Source organism: Herpailurus yagouaroundi, unplaced genomic scaffold (assembly GCF_014898765.1).
Source record: "Herpailurus yagouaroundi ecotype Mexico unplaced genomic scaffold, PumYag 208, whole genome shotgun sequence".
Lineage (NCBI taxonomy): Eukaryota > Metazoa > Chordata > Mammalia > Carnivora > Felidae > Herpailurus > Herpailurus yagouaroundi.
This window is the reverse complement of record NW_024412439.1, coordinates 611,974-628,163: the sequence shown is the minus strand read 5'-3', so window position 1 is coordinate 628,163 and position 16,190 is coordinate 611,974. Positions and strand designations below refer to the sequence as shown.

General features: G+C 53.3%; 1 protein-coding gene across 8 annotated transcripts in view; it reads right to left on the bottom strand.

Annotated features, from left to right (window-relative positions):
• MPRIP (myosin phosphatase Rho interacting protein) overlaps positions 1-16,190 on the bottom strand; it is a 154,568-nt gene that overhangs the window by 68,585 nt on the left and 69,793 nt on the right. For 7 of the 8 annotated variants that reach the window (XM_040452980.1, XM_040452985.1, XM_040452983.1 and 4 more), the window contains exon 4: positions 933-1,084. In XM_040452980.1, the coding sequence (XP_040308914.1) occupies positions 933-1,084 (152 nt within the window). Of the gene's footprint in view, positions 1-932; positions 1,085-9,435; positions 9,694-16,190 lie in introns of those variants that run through there. The other variant, XM_040452982.1, reaches the window with a different exon arrangement.

The following is a 16,190-nucleotide window of genomic DNA, read 5'->3' as shown; positions in this document are numbered from 1 at the left end:
CCCCCCCCAGACCGTCGGCCTCAAACCTGGGCCCCCCTCCTGCTTCCAGGACTCCCCCTGAGCCTCTGCGCATGGCACGGTCAGGGCAGTGGTGTCACTCAGAGACTTTCTTTCCTTCCACCTGGACAAAGAAGCCAGTGTACGCAGCAGCACTGGGGTGACCGCGATCGAGACGCAGCCTCCTCCCTCAAGGACCTGCTGCTGTCTAAGGAAGCCACGTGTGCACGCAGACAATCTGCATCTTTTCTAAGGGCCAGCCAATGGCGCCAGGTGCCTCAAGGGGGAAGGCTTCCTGGAAGAGTGCACGCTCCGGCTGACTCTACCAGTCTGAGGGATGGAGGGATCATTCCCCACTGAAGGCACAGAGCCAGTGGGCAGCAGGGGCATATGTGGTGACAAGCAGCTTCGTGCTGGGACACGAGGGTGGTGGAGGTGAGGCTGGAGGGCTGTGAAGGGTCCCCCCCTCCAGGGCCAGCCAAGGAACCTGGACTTGTTCCCCAAGTGATGGCGTTTTCGGCAAGGTCAGACGAGCTCTGGGACTGAGCCCCTCACGGTTGAGTGACACCAGGTTGGGGAGGCGTGGGAACGGAGGTGGGGAGACCAGCGAGAGGCCTAAAGGAGACGAGGTAGCCCCGGAACTGGGCACTGCCAGCAGAGGGAGGCGCCCGAGCACACAGGACATGAGGAGACAGCCTTGGTGGGTATGTGGACATGCGGATGACGCAAAGGCGGGTGGAGGGGGAGGCCAGTTTCTGGCGTGGTGACCAGGCACACAGTAGCGCTGTGAAGAGAGAGAGGGGACTCAGAAGCGGGGACACATTTGATGAAGAAAGGGACGGCGATACTGCCCAATTTGTGCCAAAGGGAACCGGTCCGAGAACCCGCTGGTGGGCAAGGAGCGCCTCCTCCCGAAACGTGTGGGGCAGACTCACCCGCTGATGATCTCCTTGGTCTCTGCCCGGATGAAATGCTCCTTCTCAGGGGTCAGGATGCACAGGGAGAACTTCTGGCCTGTCCGGGCCTCCCCATCCACCACATCTGTGCACTGGTTCATGTTGATGGTGCCCTGAGGCAGGGTTGTGGGCTGTAAGAAGATGGGGCGGGGAGTCACTCAGGAGCCAGCACTCATGGGTCAGAGTACGGCAGCATGGACTGTCCTTGTAGCCCCCGGCCCTCTCAACCCTTGTCACTTTGACAGGCACCTGAACCTCTCACGGCCGTGTGAGTCCCCAGATACAACAGACGCACGGGGTGGTGCTCTGCCTCGCCGCCACCCTCCTGGCCCCGCTTCCTCCCTACCCATCCCCGGGGAGGAGAGGTGACAGGTCTGTTCTTCTCGGAGGACAGCCAGCTGGACATTCCTTCCTAGCTGGAGAACAATATCCCAGCTGGTACTGGGGGAAGGGGGAGAAACAGGAAGGGGACAGCTCTGGGAGGACAGCTGAGGGGACAGAGGCAGCCAAGAGCCAGGTCTCACAGGGGTTACTGATCCAAGAGAGCAGTGAGAAAAGGCTCCAGAGGAGGTGGTTCTAAAATAGCAAGGTTATTTTTAGAGGCAAGGAGGGGGCCAGAGAGAAGCCACATCCTGGAAGGCAGGCTGTGGGGCTGGCAGGCTGGAGCCACACACATCATAAATGCTTTAAAGGTAGGCCAAGCCCACTCGGGGCAGATGACCCACCGTCACCTCCCAGGAAGCACCCACGAGGATTTGCTACAAGGCTGCCTGGCCAGCACCGGAACAAATAAATTTTTTTTTTTTTTCCTTTTCTGACACTGAGATTCGGGACAGAACGCAAGCAAAGAAGGCTTTAGATTCCCACTGGGGTGAGGGTCAGCAGAGAAGACCTTCCTAAAGAGGATCTGTTACCCCTGCGTCCTGTGGCCCTTCACCTTTCCCCCAAACAGGAGGATGCTTTGGGGAGGGAAACAAGGTGCCGTGGCTGTCACCGTGCCAAGGGCAAGCGCTCCCGACCTCACCCAATATGGCTGCCAGCTTTCAGGTCCACAGGAGGGGGAAGGAGTATGCTTTCCAGCTCCAAGAAGCCTTTCCTCATGGAGCCTCTAGGCTCAGCCCGTCCTTCCTTAGGCTCAGCTCAGAATGCGGGCGGCAGGGCAGGAGAGCCACCTGTTAGCTGGCCTCTGACTTCAGGTGTGGATAGAGAGGGGGCAGAGTCCCACTTCTGAGAGGGGGCACACCCATACTAAGCCTAGTGTGGTCCTTCAGTGAAGCAAGACTTGTAGCATCTCTCCTGGGCCCTTCTGGAGAGTCTTTGAGCTGGAAAAGGGAGCTTAGTGGCTTATCCTGCAACCAAGCAGGGAGGTTCTTCAGGAGCAGGGAGCAAGACTGGTAGCCTGGGACACACCCCCCCCCCCCCCACATCTGTCTTCTGGCTGGGGAGGCCCACAGGCGTCTAGTGCCTGCCCCCACCCCCAATGAGTAGTGCTCCCACGGCCACAAGAACACACCTTCCAACCCAGGGTGGGGCCACATGGGTCTTCCTAGGCTTCCCAACCTCCTCAGTCCAGTTCCAGCACCTCCACTCTTCAGAATTTCTAATCCCAGGTCTGCTCTGGCATCATGCCACTGCCCCATCTGAACCCCCTTTGGGCAAACTAAGGGTGGTGACTTCTGCTCTTTTAGCTCAGCGTCCCGCACGCTGAAGCACATGTTCCCCCTTGCCACCGACAAGGCTCACGGATCCTCTGAGGTGGGTCCTTGTGCCTGAAACAAGAACACTGATGCTGTGGACTGCTGTGAGGATCAGGGCCCTGAGCAGGGCCACAGAGGGGAGAGGGGGACAGCAGAGGGGCTTTCCCAAGGTCACGTTTCCTCCTTTGTCCTCGATGTCCACCCCAACTTGGACTCGTGGGCGTCACAAGGTGCCAATGTACGCCCACCTGTGGCACATGGAAGCATGACGTAAGTTATCTATCTGTGCTATTGTGCCAACAGCTTATAAACTATGACACATACGTAACACACACAGGGAAGTTAAAACACACCAACAGAAATTCTAATACTTTCCTCTCACTATGCCACCTAGTGGGCTTATCTTTAGAGACTACTGTGCCAGGGTTCAGGGTCACGAAACTGCTCACCGTCCCCTCTTGCACAGTAGTTGTGTCTGCTGGACACGTGGCCACCGGCCACCAGCAAGATTTCCCAGCCAGCCCTGCAGCTGAACGCGGTCGTGGGACCTCGTCACCAGTCGTACCCTAAGACTTCCTACAACCTCTTTGTGCCTCAGTTTTGTGTGTGTGCAAAATGAGGTCTCTACCTCCTTCCAGGCGAGCTTTCAGAAGCGTCAATAAAAAGCAAAGACATAACAAGCTATGGCCAAAGGAAACGAATGTTTATTTACTATCTGTGTGTCAGGGTCTTATCGTAAGTACGACCTCTTCCACGCCTCCTTAAATATTACTTATGAGGCAGGCACTGTCTAATCCTATTGGACATGTGGAAAAAGGGAGCAGAGTCCACAGCTCCTCCTGAGTCTGCACAGTGCCACCAGGAGAAGCCTCACCAGCACCGGGGCCACCGGCTGTGAAGGTGCTCACTCTCCCGGGCGATCACCGCTTGCTGGGCCCGGGGCCAGCACGTCCTCTTACCGATACTCCCGCGGCCCCCCCCCCCCCCCCCCGCTGCCAGTACTGCCACCCCCATGTGCTCCTTCACTAGTCTGCCCTCAAACCGTGGACCGGGTCAACCAAGGGTCTCCAGAGAGCCCCCAGGCACAGGTGTGGCCACACCCTTCTGCATTCTCAGAGCTGAGGAGAGAGAAGACCCTTGACAATCCAACTCCAGGCCAGACCAGGCCTCGTGCTTAGAAAGCGAGGGCAGATATCCAGGCTAAAATCCACATCCAGCCAGAGGGAACCCCTCACCCCAACACTGTCGGCAGAGCTCAGCTCCATCTGACAAGCTCCCTGCCCTCAGTCTGTACCTCCAGAGGTTAGGAATCCAGGCCTCTGACGAGGCCGAGCGACACCTAGTTTTGCTCAATTTCAAAAAAGAGGTGGCTGTCTGCAGGCCACCCAACTCTGCTCTGTTGCCAAGTTATGGGTAGGTCCTCAGCCGGCAAAGTCACCAGATGCTCTCCGGCCACCTGGGGGCTTCCGGTCCTCTTCTGGCCTCCACACACATCAGCCTGGATGGTAGGGCTGCATCAGTGTCAACTAATCCCAAGGCCGAAGACCACAGAAACATAAAGTGACCAAGCGGGACGGCTAAGAGCAGGTCCCCTCTCCAGGGATGTGAGCACACCCTGCTGAGAACCCAGCCCTTCTGTCATTTGCCCCCTGGCCCACAAAAGGCCAAGGGAACCTCTCCCCACTGCAGCCGGGCACCTGCCAGGGGCTTGCTTTGGAAGACGCTGCCACAGCAGCCTTACCACCTGGAGACCCTCCACCCCCACCCATCCCAGGCACTTTAGGGAAAACAGGCCTCCTCCACTTCTTGTTGGATCTAGAAGTTTGGGAAGTTTCTAAGAGCCAGAGGGAAAGAAGAGGAAAGTAGCACAGATGTACCAGGAGAGGCCAGTTAGAGCTATCCATGGGGGTCCTTCCCTCCAGGCAGCTGTGCTTACAGAACCAGCGGCCAGGCAAGACTTGGATGGACCGGGACCACTCCAATTTACACCCCGTCCCCCATTCAGATGGGAAAACAGAGACAAAGGCTTTCCCCCAGGGCAAAGTAGTGCTCACAAAATCTTAACCCAGTCAACTGCAGGTCGTGCGACAGTTCGTGTATTTCAAGCGAATCTGCTCATGACTGACAGAGAAGAGCGCATTTCACTTTGGGATGAACAGCTGCATGGGCACACACACACGGAATGAAAAATTACGGGGCAATACTTTCACCGTGTGCGCTGCGTTCTCTATTATGTTCTCTCACACTCCCCACGACCCACTTGAGGAGTAGGAAAAGCAGTGCTACCCGGTGGCGACAGCGGTCAGCCAGCACGTCTCCAGGCTGCCAGAGGCAGGGGCGGAATATGCTCCAGGAAGGACAAGAAGACTCTACCTTTCAGTAGGAGCCGCCGCGGCAAGAATAATATTGTCTTCCGGGGTTGGGCAGGCTCTGAATAAGTAGTTACAGGTTCACTCTGATGACAGCCACAGGAGGAAGGCGCTCTGACAGGCTCGACACACAGATGCCCAGGCTGGGGCTCAGAGCGGGAAAGGGGCCTGGGGTCACCCAGAGCAAGGGTGGCCCGCGCTTACTGCAGAACCTGTCAGCAGGCAGGAGCAGAGAGAGCCCTCGCAGGAGCATGACCTCCTCTACCCTCCCCAGAGATGACCATAACGGCTCCCACAAGCTCCCGTACGGAGGCCTCCCTGGCAGCCACACTGGAGGCATGGTCAGGCCGCTAGAGCCAGGTACAAGGAGAGAGCACATCCTTTCTTTGGGATTAAGGAGGTTAGATCTGAATTTCCTCTGCAAGGAAGGTGGCCCTTGGGGAGCTCTGCTGAGTACTGCTCCCCATCTCAGGCGCCCCTGGAACCCCGCTCCCTGAGAGGAACACGCGCTGGTCAGGATCACAGAGACTGTCCCTTGGCTCTTCCTGCTACTGCCAAGCTGCTCAGAGTCCTGAGTCTAACGAATCATGAGTCCCTCCCTCAAGAGGTGGGACACCACATGCCATCCAGGTGTAGACTGGGCCACCTGACTCTCAGCACCTGACTCTCTCCAAGGCCACAGTTCTCCCTAGTGAGCAGCTCTCTTGACACGAATATCCTCAAAGTCCAAGTTCTCAAAGGAAACTGGCAAGACCCATGGAGAAGGGGTCTTAAGACATACCCACGAATCCACTCAGGATTGGAGTGAGCAAAAGCCGCCCCCTCACCCCTCTGAGAGCTCAGAGAAGCAAGCGCCTTCCACCAACCTCGGCCAAGGGCCCCAGCAGGTGCCCTCCACACAGAACTCCTTTCCTCCTGTTCCTTGCCTGGCAAGAAGCCAGCAAAGTCCCCCGCCCAAGCATCCTCCCACGCATTCCACAGTCCTCGTGGTCTGTGGGGTGGCTCACAACCGTCCTTCACACCCGCGGTCTCGCCACAAGTCTTCAGGTGCCAGGTCTGTTTCCGTGGCCTCACGTGGCTCCTCTGGAGGGAGAGCCCCCTTCTGCACCCCCTCTGCCCTTTAGGGACTCCAACATGAAACCTGACTGCTGCAACTCTGCCTACAGGAGGAGGCCGGGCCAACCAGGCTGGGGGCTGTGGTGTGGGAGCCTGTCACCTGTGTGCCCAGCACCCCAGGAGAGGAGGAGCCAGATGACTGAGCCTCTAGCCCCTTATTCCCCACAAAGGCTCAGGGACCTAATGTAGCCTCTGGGCTTTACGTTTCTAGAACCCAACGAGCCAAGAAGCGCACCACCTCTGGTACAGAGCCTTACATCTGCCGCTCACCACATAAGTCACCTTGGGCAAGCTGCCGACTTTAAGCCTCAGTTTCCACAAGTGTAAAACAGGAGTAGCGATATCCCTTACTTCAAATGTAAAATGAAGCAGCTACTGTGGACAATATTCTGGAGGTTCCTCAAAAAGTTAAACATGGAGTTGCCACATGACCCAGCAATTCCGCTTCTAGGTTTATACTCCAAAGAACTGAAAAGAGGTGTTCAAACAAAACCTGTACACAAATGTTCATAGCACCACTATTCACAATTGCCCAAAGGTGGAAACTGCCTAAACGTCCATCAATTCTAGTCATACAACAGAATGGTGTTCAGCCCCAAGAAGAATGAAATACTGACACGTGCCTCAACACAGATGAGCTGAGCCCTGAAAACATTAGCTAAGTGAAAGAAGCCAGAGACAAAAGGACACATACTGTATAATTCAGCTTAGATGAAATATCCAGAACAGGCAAATTTATAGAGACAGAAAGCAGATTAATGGTTGCTAGGGGATGAGTGGGGGGAGTGGGGAATGACGAGTGACGGCTTAATGGGTAGGAGATTTCCGTTTGGAGTGATGAGAAAAGTTCTGAAACTAGACAGTGGTGATGGTTGCACAACATTATAAATGTACTAAATGCCACTGAATTGTACACTTTGAAGTGGTTAAAACAGTACATTTTTGTGTTGTGTATATTCTACCACAATAAAAGAAATCCCTTACCTCACAGAGTTGTTCACAGGAAGTGAGGGCTCAGGGCTGGCACATGACCCAGGCTGCCTCCCTTGTTGTTTCCCAGCGCGCGCGCGCGCACACACACACACACACACACACACACACACACTCCCCACCAAGCAAGGGAATGGTGGAGAAAAGACCATTTATTCAATACATTTTCTGACTGCTTGCCCCACGGAAAAGAGAGGAAAGCACCGGACACATCTGTCTCCTACCCAGGGACAGAGAAGAGGCCAGCAGGGTGAAGAGAATGGGCCTGGCTGGACAGGAGGGGCCATGGGCCGCCCTCTCCCTGAGGAGGGAGGAAACGCCAGGCCTCCAAGCCCACACTGGAGGCCAGTGACTGGTTCTAAGATGGCCAAAAACAGGCTCTTGAAAATGATGGGCCAAACCAAGGGGTTTATCCAAGGGCAGCAGAGCAGTTTACTTTCATTGTCTGTGTCTCCCAGGCGCTACGTCAAGGCCCCGGGAAAGATCAGAGTCTGGTTTCCCCATCACACTCCAATGTGGCCGGGTGGGTGTCTGCCCTTCTTTGGAGCACCAGACACTTCACCTGCACTGTGGCCTAGCCCTCCTTCCCTGCCAGCTCCCAGGCGCAGGCAGGCCCACACGTGAGTGTCACACCCATCTCTTTCTCACTGCCCGCCCCGGAGTCATCCCACTGCTCACTGATCCCAGTCGAGCCAGGGAGCTGGGAGCCTCTGGGATGTGTTCTGTGGGAGGCACGCAGAAGCAGCTGGCATCCAGCGGGAAGGTCTGTGGTTTCTATTCTCCCAGGCACGGCACTCAGCTCCTCAGCACTGTTCCACAGTTAGGACCCAGGCCTAGGGTGGCCTCGACTCTGCTGGTCTCCCCATGGTCGCCAGTACTGGTCCAAGAATGACCTTTCATGAGCACAAATGTGGCCAGGGCATTTTCTGTCTTAACTGCTCCCGTGGCTTCGAGCCCAAGCTCTCTGCCCCGTGTTTGAGGCCCTCAGGAGCCCCGTCCTCACGTCCTACCCAAGCTTACAGGCCTAGGTGACCCACTGGTGAATAGGCTGGCCTCCTTTATAGCCATCTTCTGCCAGAGATGCCTGCCTCACATCCCTCACCTCCCCTCTGAAGGAAAGAGCCCTGCATGTAGCCCTGAGTCCACTTTCGGGTCTGCCCATCTCTTCTCCACAATAGATGGTGAGGTCCTCAATAAAATTAATTTGATTTTCCTCTATATGCTTACATTGGCACCATTCAAAATGAGCTTCGGCACTTATTTTTGAATGATATATGGGAAAAAAAACCGACGCCTCTAAGTTTACGTTGCAGATTCATTGTATAAATACTATGCTTTATTTATAAATATTCTGTAACATACATACCACAACATTCTACTTACAAATATGTATTATTTTATTGGTTATTTTATTTGAGAGAGAGAGAGAGAGAGAGAGAGACAGAGAATCCTAAGCAGGCTCTACCCCATGCCCCTGAGATCATGATAGCCTAAATCAAGAGGCAAGATGTTCAACCGACTGAGCCATCTAGGTGCCCTTGAATATGTATCATTTATAAAATAGGAACACCCAACCTTGCCCAATCTCATTTTTGCTAAGTGGGTAGCCAGATGCTCCATGTGCAAAGGTAACAAGTCCTCCACCGTCTGAGGGCCATGAAGTGCAGGAGCCTGAAGGAGGAGCAGGGCCCAGAAAGGGCCCGACCACCAGAGGACCACGGTGTGCAGCCACCACCCCTGGGGCCAGCAGATGATAAAGATGAAACGCAAGAGGTGGGTGTGGCCATACTGCATTAACCCCATTTGTAGGAAACGGCCAGAGCACGTAAATTGACAGAGACAGAAAGTAGATCAAGGTTGCCAAGGCCTGGGGGAAGTTTAGGGGATGACAGATAAGGGGTACAGGGTTTCTTTGCGGGGGGGGGGGGGTGTGGGGGGGATGTTCTAAAATTAGATGGCTGTACAATCTTGTTACCACACTAAAAGGCAATGACCTATATACTTACAAGTAAAACAAAACAAGACATTGCACAGGTACAGAAATAATCAGCACGTGGCAGCCCTTTCAGAGGCCCACGCTGCTCCACTCAGGCCCCTGCAGGAAGAACACTCACAGCCTGCTGCCTCCAACCTAGGCCTGGAAGGCGCCTGATGCCCCTCCCTCTGTCACGCGTCTCAGACGTGGAGGCCACGGCCCAGACGGACACAAGGACTAGAGCCCGGCTTTCCAATTCCTAACCCACCTCAACACATTACCTCTACTGCAGCAGCTAGAGCCAACCACCCGCAGAGAGCTAACTTGCAGCCTACCAGGCTCCGACAACAGGCGTCTGTGCGGAACACATAGCAGCTCTGAGCTCCTGCCAGAGATGATGATGCTCCTGTCCCTGGGAGGTTCCCTTCAAGATTTGGCTCTGGCCTCAACCAGGGGCAGGATGGGCTTTCTGAGGCATTCAGGGCTTCCACAGATTCAGCAGAAAGGGACCCACAAATGGGGGAACACTGGCTAATCCCAAGCAGCAACGAGAGCTGTGTCCGGTGCCGTGGCCACATCGGGGCTGTAGCCTGGGAGCTGCAGGAAGAGAGGGGCTGCCCGGCCCAGTACACTACATGCAGGGAGTCGGTGGGGTGCTGTGGAAATGACCCACTAAGGGCTCTGTCAACCAGCCAAACTCACTGCCTTTGTGCAGCATTGTTAGGGTTGGCTAAACTTCTTTTTTTAAGGGAGAAAAGAATACAACAAGGACCTTTTTCACTTGCTGCCAATGCCAGGAAGTTCCTTCTCACACCTGCTGTGCCAGACTGGCCTGCTGGCTTGGGCCGCTGGCTGGGCAGCAAAGACGTCTAGGCTCCCACCAAGCAGCCAAGGGCCCTCAGCTCTCCTTGGGAAGCCATCACTGCCCAGCCAAGGCTCACCTTGCTCCTAAGACCGGGGGCAAGGGAAGACGGGAAAGGGCAAGGCAGGCAAGGGAAGACCTTTTATCCTCCTCACTCACCCAACGAGGATGAGAGCAGGACTCCACAAGAACCAAGTGCCCACTATACCGTATATGACAATTAACTCATGCTGAATCGAAGACCTAAATGTAAGAGCAAAAATATACAACTCTTAGAAGGCTGAGGCAAACAGCTTCGAACACTGGATTTGACAAGGATTTGGATAGAACACCAAAAGCACAGGCATTAGAGATAGAAGAAACGAGACTTCATCAGAATTGAAAACTTTTGTATGTTGAAGGGCACTGTCACAAGAATGGACAACCCACAGAATGGAAAAAAATATTTACAAATCACACACCTGATAAAGGATCAACATGAAGAATAATATATAAAGAACTACAACTCAACAGCAGAAAAAAAAAAACATATGAGCTAAAAATTTAGATAGACATTTCTTCAAAAAAGATAGAAAAATGGCCAATAAACACATGAAAAGGTGCTCAACACCAGTTATTAAGGAAATGCAAATTAAAACCACAATGAGATACCACCTCACACCTACCACGATGGCTTTAATACAAAAGAAAAGAAAAGAAAAGAAAAGAGAAAAAGAAAAAAACAAAAAAACCTGAAAACAACAAGTGTTGGCAAGGATAAGGAGAAACTGAAACCTTTGTGCACTGCTAGTGGAAAGATAAAATGGTACAGCCCCTGTGGGCAACAGTTTGGCAGTTCCTGAAAAAATTAAACACAGAATTACCCTATCATCCAGCAATTCCACTTCTAGATATATTCCCAAAAGAACCGAAAGCAGGGATTCGAACAGGTATTTGTATGCCCATGTTCATTTCAGCATTAGTCACAACAGCAAAAAGGGAGAAACAACCCAAGTGTCCACTGATGGATGAACGATAAACAAAATGTGCCCCCTCCCCCCACAGGAATATTATCCAGCCACAAGAAGGAATGAAATTTTGATACATGCTATAACATGCACGAATCTTAAAAACATGACATTAAGTGAAATATACCAGACACAAAAGGACAAATATTAGTGTTTAACTCCTAGGGGTTCAGTTGGGAAGATAAAGAAGTTCTGATGGTTGCACAACAGCATGAATGTACTTAACGCCACTGAATCGCACACTGAAAACAGCTAAGATGGTAAATTTTGTGTTAGGCATATCTGAAGACACACACATGCAAGTGCACACACATCCAGGCCAAGTTCGATTCCCACACTGGGAATAACCGCAACATGAACAGTAGAAACAGAAACCGGGCAACGGGTAGAAAGAAATGCGTCATTTCAGCCAACACGCTCCTTGTCTACAGGCGGAGTCTGGCCAACTGTAGCCCAGTTACAGCAGCCTTGCGTGAGGTCTCCCCAGCGGGCACGGAACAGAGGCAGCAGTGGGCATGAATCTCAACCCTCCCACCCTCCAGCTTCCTATTCCTCCCTCTCCCCATTTCCAATCCTCACCTCGAGGACAGGAGCAGCACCTCTCCCCCCAAAGGATGGACCCCAGAGTCCTGCTGAGGATCAATACTCTCCTCTAGGGCACTGATACTTCAGAGCACAGCTGGACCTGGACAACGTAAGAACTATCTTTCTGACAGGTGTGGTGACCTCAGGTACAAACGATGTACGAATGAGCATCCGTTACAGGAATGAGCCTTTTGACTTGAACACGATTAGTAAGGTTTAGCACACTGGCCAAGTTCACCCAGAGCCCCAAGCTTACTTCCCTAGCTCCAGACCTTGAAGTAAATCAATCTCCTCCCCCCACAACGGAACCACTAAATCCTGCCTTTATAGTTTTGCCTTTCTCGGTTTCCACCTGGCACCTAAGCCCCCTCCTCCTCCCCAGTTCTGTTGCCTGCCTGCCTGTCTGCGCAAATGTCCCTTGTCTCGGCCTCTTCTCCTGGTATGTCCCATAGTCCCTACACTTTTTGGAGGCTGACGTGGAAGACTCCTGGAGGAAGTACGTTATCACCTGTCTGACCCACAACTGGACCTGTGGGCCTGTGGCCCCCCCGCCTAAATTCTCGGGGCTCTGACTCTAGCTCCACTTTATACTTTTAATCCCATCTACTGATAGTGAAGGAAGTCTTCAAGGCCCTGCCTAAAAGTCCATGTAATCACCTTGGAACTGGCTAGACAAATGTTTAGGAATAGACAGCAGGTATTTACTGAGCACCTACTTTATGCCAGGCACACACTGTGCTTGGTTGGTGCAGGGGAGAGGTGAGAACAAGTCAACGGGCCACCTTAGTAAAGCTCACTTCATTCTCATGGTGATAAACGTAAATAAAAAGAAAACAGAGCAGTGAAATAAATGACTGAAGGAAAGGAAAGCAAGTACAGGGCTAGGGAACGCCTGGGGGGTGGACCCCACGGAGGCCAACAGAGGCAGAGTGAAGGAGAAAGTAGTGCTGAGGCCGCGGGGCAGGGACGAGCTGGGGCCGGCCTGAGGAAGCTGGTGGGCAGGCCTGCTGGAGGACCGGAATGAAGGGGGTCCGGGGTGGCCACAGCCAGCCTGGCCCGGAAGACATGACCTGCCAAGTGTGCCACTGTGTGCCAGCAGAGGAGGCCTGGCTGTAGCTCACAAGAATACTCTGACCCCAGACAAGTGAGGCAGGCAGATGAAACGGTGGCCCAGACTGCGATGCTGATGGTGTGGGGGGCTGCATTTGGGTTATGCTGAAGGTAGAGCAGAAAGGATTCGAGGCCTATGAGGCTAAGAAAAAAAGAGCAGACGGGGATGACTTTTAGGATTGGGCCTCAGTGACTCAGGGCTAGAGCAGGTGCTAAACTAAAGGACTAATTTTTCTCTCCTTTTCTTTTTTTTTTTTTTGTGCTTCGCCTATATTTCCAGCTACCTTTTTTCTATCTCCCTGCTTCATAGAAAGTATACCTTCCTAGGCTAAAGCCACAAGTAATGGGAGGCAGGCAGGCAGGCAGGCAGGACAAGAGGTCAAGTGGAGCCACAGAGGCAGGGAGACAGGAGCCTGTGTAGACTGTCAGAGCTGGAAAGGCCTCTGGGAGACTGCTAAGGGCTGGCTAACAGGACAGTCTGTCTGGGGCAGGGGTGAGGCAGGAAAGGGAAGAGGATGTCCAGGGGTAGAGGACAGAGCAGGAGCACTGGTGGGGCAGAGTCTGAGGGACGAGGCAGGCTGAGGAGGGCGGCAATCAGGAAAAGGACTTTACTCAGCTCTCCTGTCAGATGCAAAGGAGATGGAAGCAATGTGTCTGTGGTCAACAGTCCTATGTCACCTCTCAACAGAAAGAGCTTCCTTCTGGGAGAGGATCATGTCCATTAGAGTGAAAGCCTGAGACATCAGGTACCCAGCAGGCAGTGGAGCGGGCCCCTGAGGGGTCAGGTGACCGAGGGGCACACAGGCAGATGGGCAGAACTGACCCCAGGCCCATGAAGCCCAGGGTCACCGAGAGGCCTCCAGGAGGCAAGTGGGGGGTGGGGAAGAATCATGTGAGCTGGGAACAGAAAGGCTAGTGCCGGTGCCACCAAAAGAAATGCCCAGCTCCTCCCTCGTGGATGGGGGCCGGGCGGGATTTGGCACCTGCCACCCAGCCCCAGCGGCAGCTCTGTCCGCCCCTGCTCCCCCCTCAATCCATCCCCGCCTGCTCCACGATGCCGCTCCAGGCAGCCCCAGCCCCAGTCTAAGGAGGCCATCTTCCTCCAGGGGAAGGAGCAGAGAGAAGGTGGCTTGAGAACAGGGCTCATACAAGTCAGGGCTCAACAAAGGCCGGAAATAAACGGAAAGAACCTGGTTCACAGGAGTGACAAGCGGTGGAGAGAAGGGTCCCAAATTGAGTCTTACACGAGTAGACTGAAGGGGCCAGGGCGACTTAACCTAGAGAATGAGGGCTGACTGAGGAGGGGCTAAGGATACAGAACAGGGCCGCTGTTGCCAAAAGTTATTAATTCAACAGACAGGCTCTGGACACCAGGCCCTGGGGACGGTGATGAGTAAGACGTGGCACCTGCCACATGGAGGCTGGTGCTAAAATGAAGGTATGAACACAGCCTGTGGGAAGCAGGGTATGAGGACGCCAAGAACAAAGGAGTCAAATGTCCTAAAGGCTTCTTGTGGTACCAGGATCAGACCTGTCCAGCAAGGTCCCCACAGGAGGGGCTAGGCTGAAGGGGCCAGGAGGTGCTGAGACGGAATTCAGCTAGAGATGAAGAAGGGCATTTACTAAGGCTCTTTCAATAAGTGAACATTTTGTCCCCGTAAATCTGAGGCTGGCATCATCTCCACTGTGGATGCACAGAAGAAAAAAAAAAAAAAAAAAACACTTAACAAAGCAAAGCAGCTACTACCAACAGCGTTCATCCACTTAGGTATCTACGGAGCACCTACTATGTGCCAGGCACGCTCTCTAGGCATTGGGAACACAGCACTGAACAAAAGCGACAGAACCTCTGACCTCATGAGGCTGACCTTCCAGGCTAGAGTCGGCAGGTAAAGTCAGTGAAGTATCAGGTTGTGGAAGGGCCAGAGTGGGAAAATGAAGCAGGAGCAGGGATGGAGGAGCTTGGGGCAGGGGAGAGGGGTCTGAGCAGGGCAGGAAGCAGGAGGAAGGGGTGAGGTGCAGGGAACAGGTAGAGGGCAAGCCCAACAGCAGGGGACTGGGGCACAGGTCCGACCTCACACCGTGCCTGGGACTGGAGGGGACCCGTGGGGAAGCGGGAAGGCTGCCAGCCCTCCCTCCAAGTGCTGAGGGAACCGCTGATGGAGGAGTCAGTCCTCAGTTCCCCCATTTCAGTCCTGTTGCCTTGGTCTAACCAGACAAGATTGTGAAAGAACCTTGTTACTAAAGCACAGCTAGTCCTGAGAGGGACTCCGGGCCTCCACTGTGGTTCATTCCCCAGCATAATTCCTGGCCACCACACCGGGCCTCCTGCCGTCAAGGCGGGAAACGGAAGCTCCTTGACAAAAGGTCACGGTGGTGGGTGCCCAGGGCCACTGGGAGATGGGGGGAAAGCCCCGGTGATGCTGCGATCATGACCCGAGCCCACCCGGTCTCCAACTTGGCTCCTACCATCCCAGCCCTGCTCATCCAGGGCTGCATACCTGCCTGGGCTTCCCGGCCAGGGGGTGGGGTCTGCCCTTCCTTCAAGGGCAACTCCACCGGCACCTCATTTGCCAGCCTTTCCTGGTTTCCCAGTCTACACTTCCTCTTTCTCTAAGTTTCTATGGTACTTAAAGAAATTTTTTTTATTTAATTTTTTAAATTAAAAAAAATTTTTTTTTAACATTTATTCATTTTTGTAAGTGAGAGACACAGAGCACGAGTGGCAGAAGGGCAGAGAGACAGGGAGACACAGAATCCAAAGCAGGCTCCAGGCTCTGAGCTGTCAGCCCAGAGCCCGACGTGAGGCTTGAACTCACGGACTGTGAGATCACGACCTGAGCCAAGTCGGACACTCAAATGACTGAGCCACCCAGGTGCCCCCTCCGCCAAAATTTTTTTAAATAAACTTTTATTTCAGGATAGATTTAGATTTACGGAAAGTTATGAAGCTACTATAGAGTTCTCATATACCCTTCACCCATTTTACCCTATTATTCATAACTTACACTAGTGTGGTACATTTACTATAATTAATGAATCGATAGTGATCTATGATTATTAAATAAAGTCCCCACTTTATTTGGATTTCCTTAGTTTTTTCTTAACATACCTTTTCTGTTCCAGGCAGAAAGATCCCATATTACATTTACTTGTCATGTCACCTGAGGCTCCTCTTGGCTGTGACAGTTTCTCAGACTTGCCTTATTCATGATAACACTGACTGGCCAGGTATTTTGTAGAGTCTCTCTCAATTGAAATTTGACTGTTTTCTCATGGTTAGATTGGGGTTAGGGGTTTGGGGGAGGGAATCCACAGAGTTTAGTAAAGCCCCCTTCTCTTCATGTCCTATCAAGGGCGCAGGACTTAATCGCTGTTGATGCAGACCTCGCAGACCTGGCTGAGGCTGTGTTCGCCGGTTCTCTGCACTCTAAAGTCAGTATTTCCCCTGTCTCAGGAGGGAAGTCGCCACCTGCAGCCCATGAATAAGGAGTGAGGAGTTAGCGCCACCTCCCTCGGCGGGGGG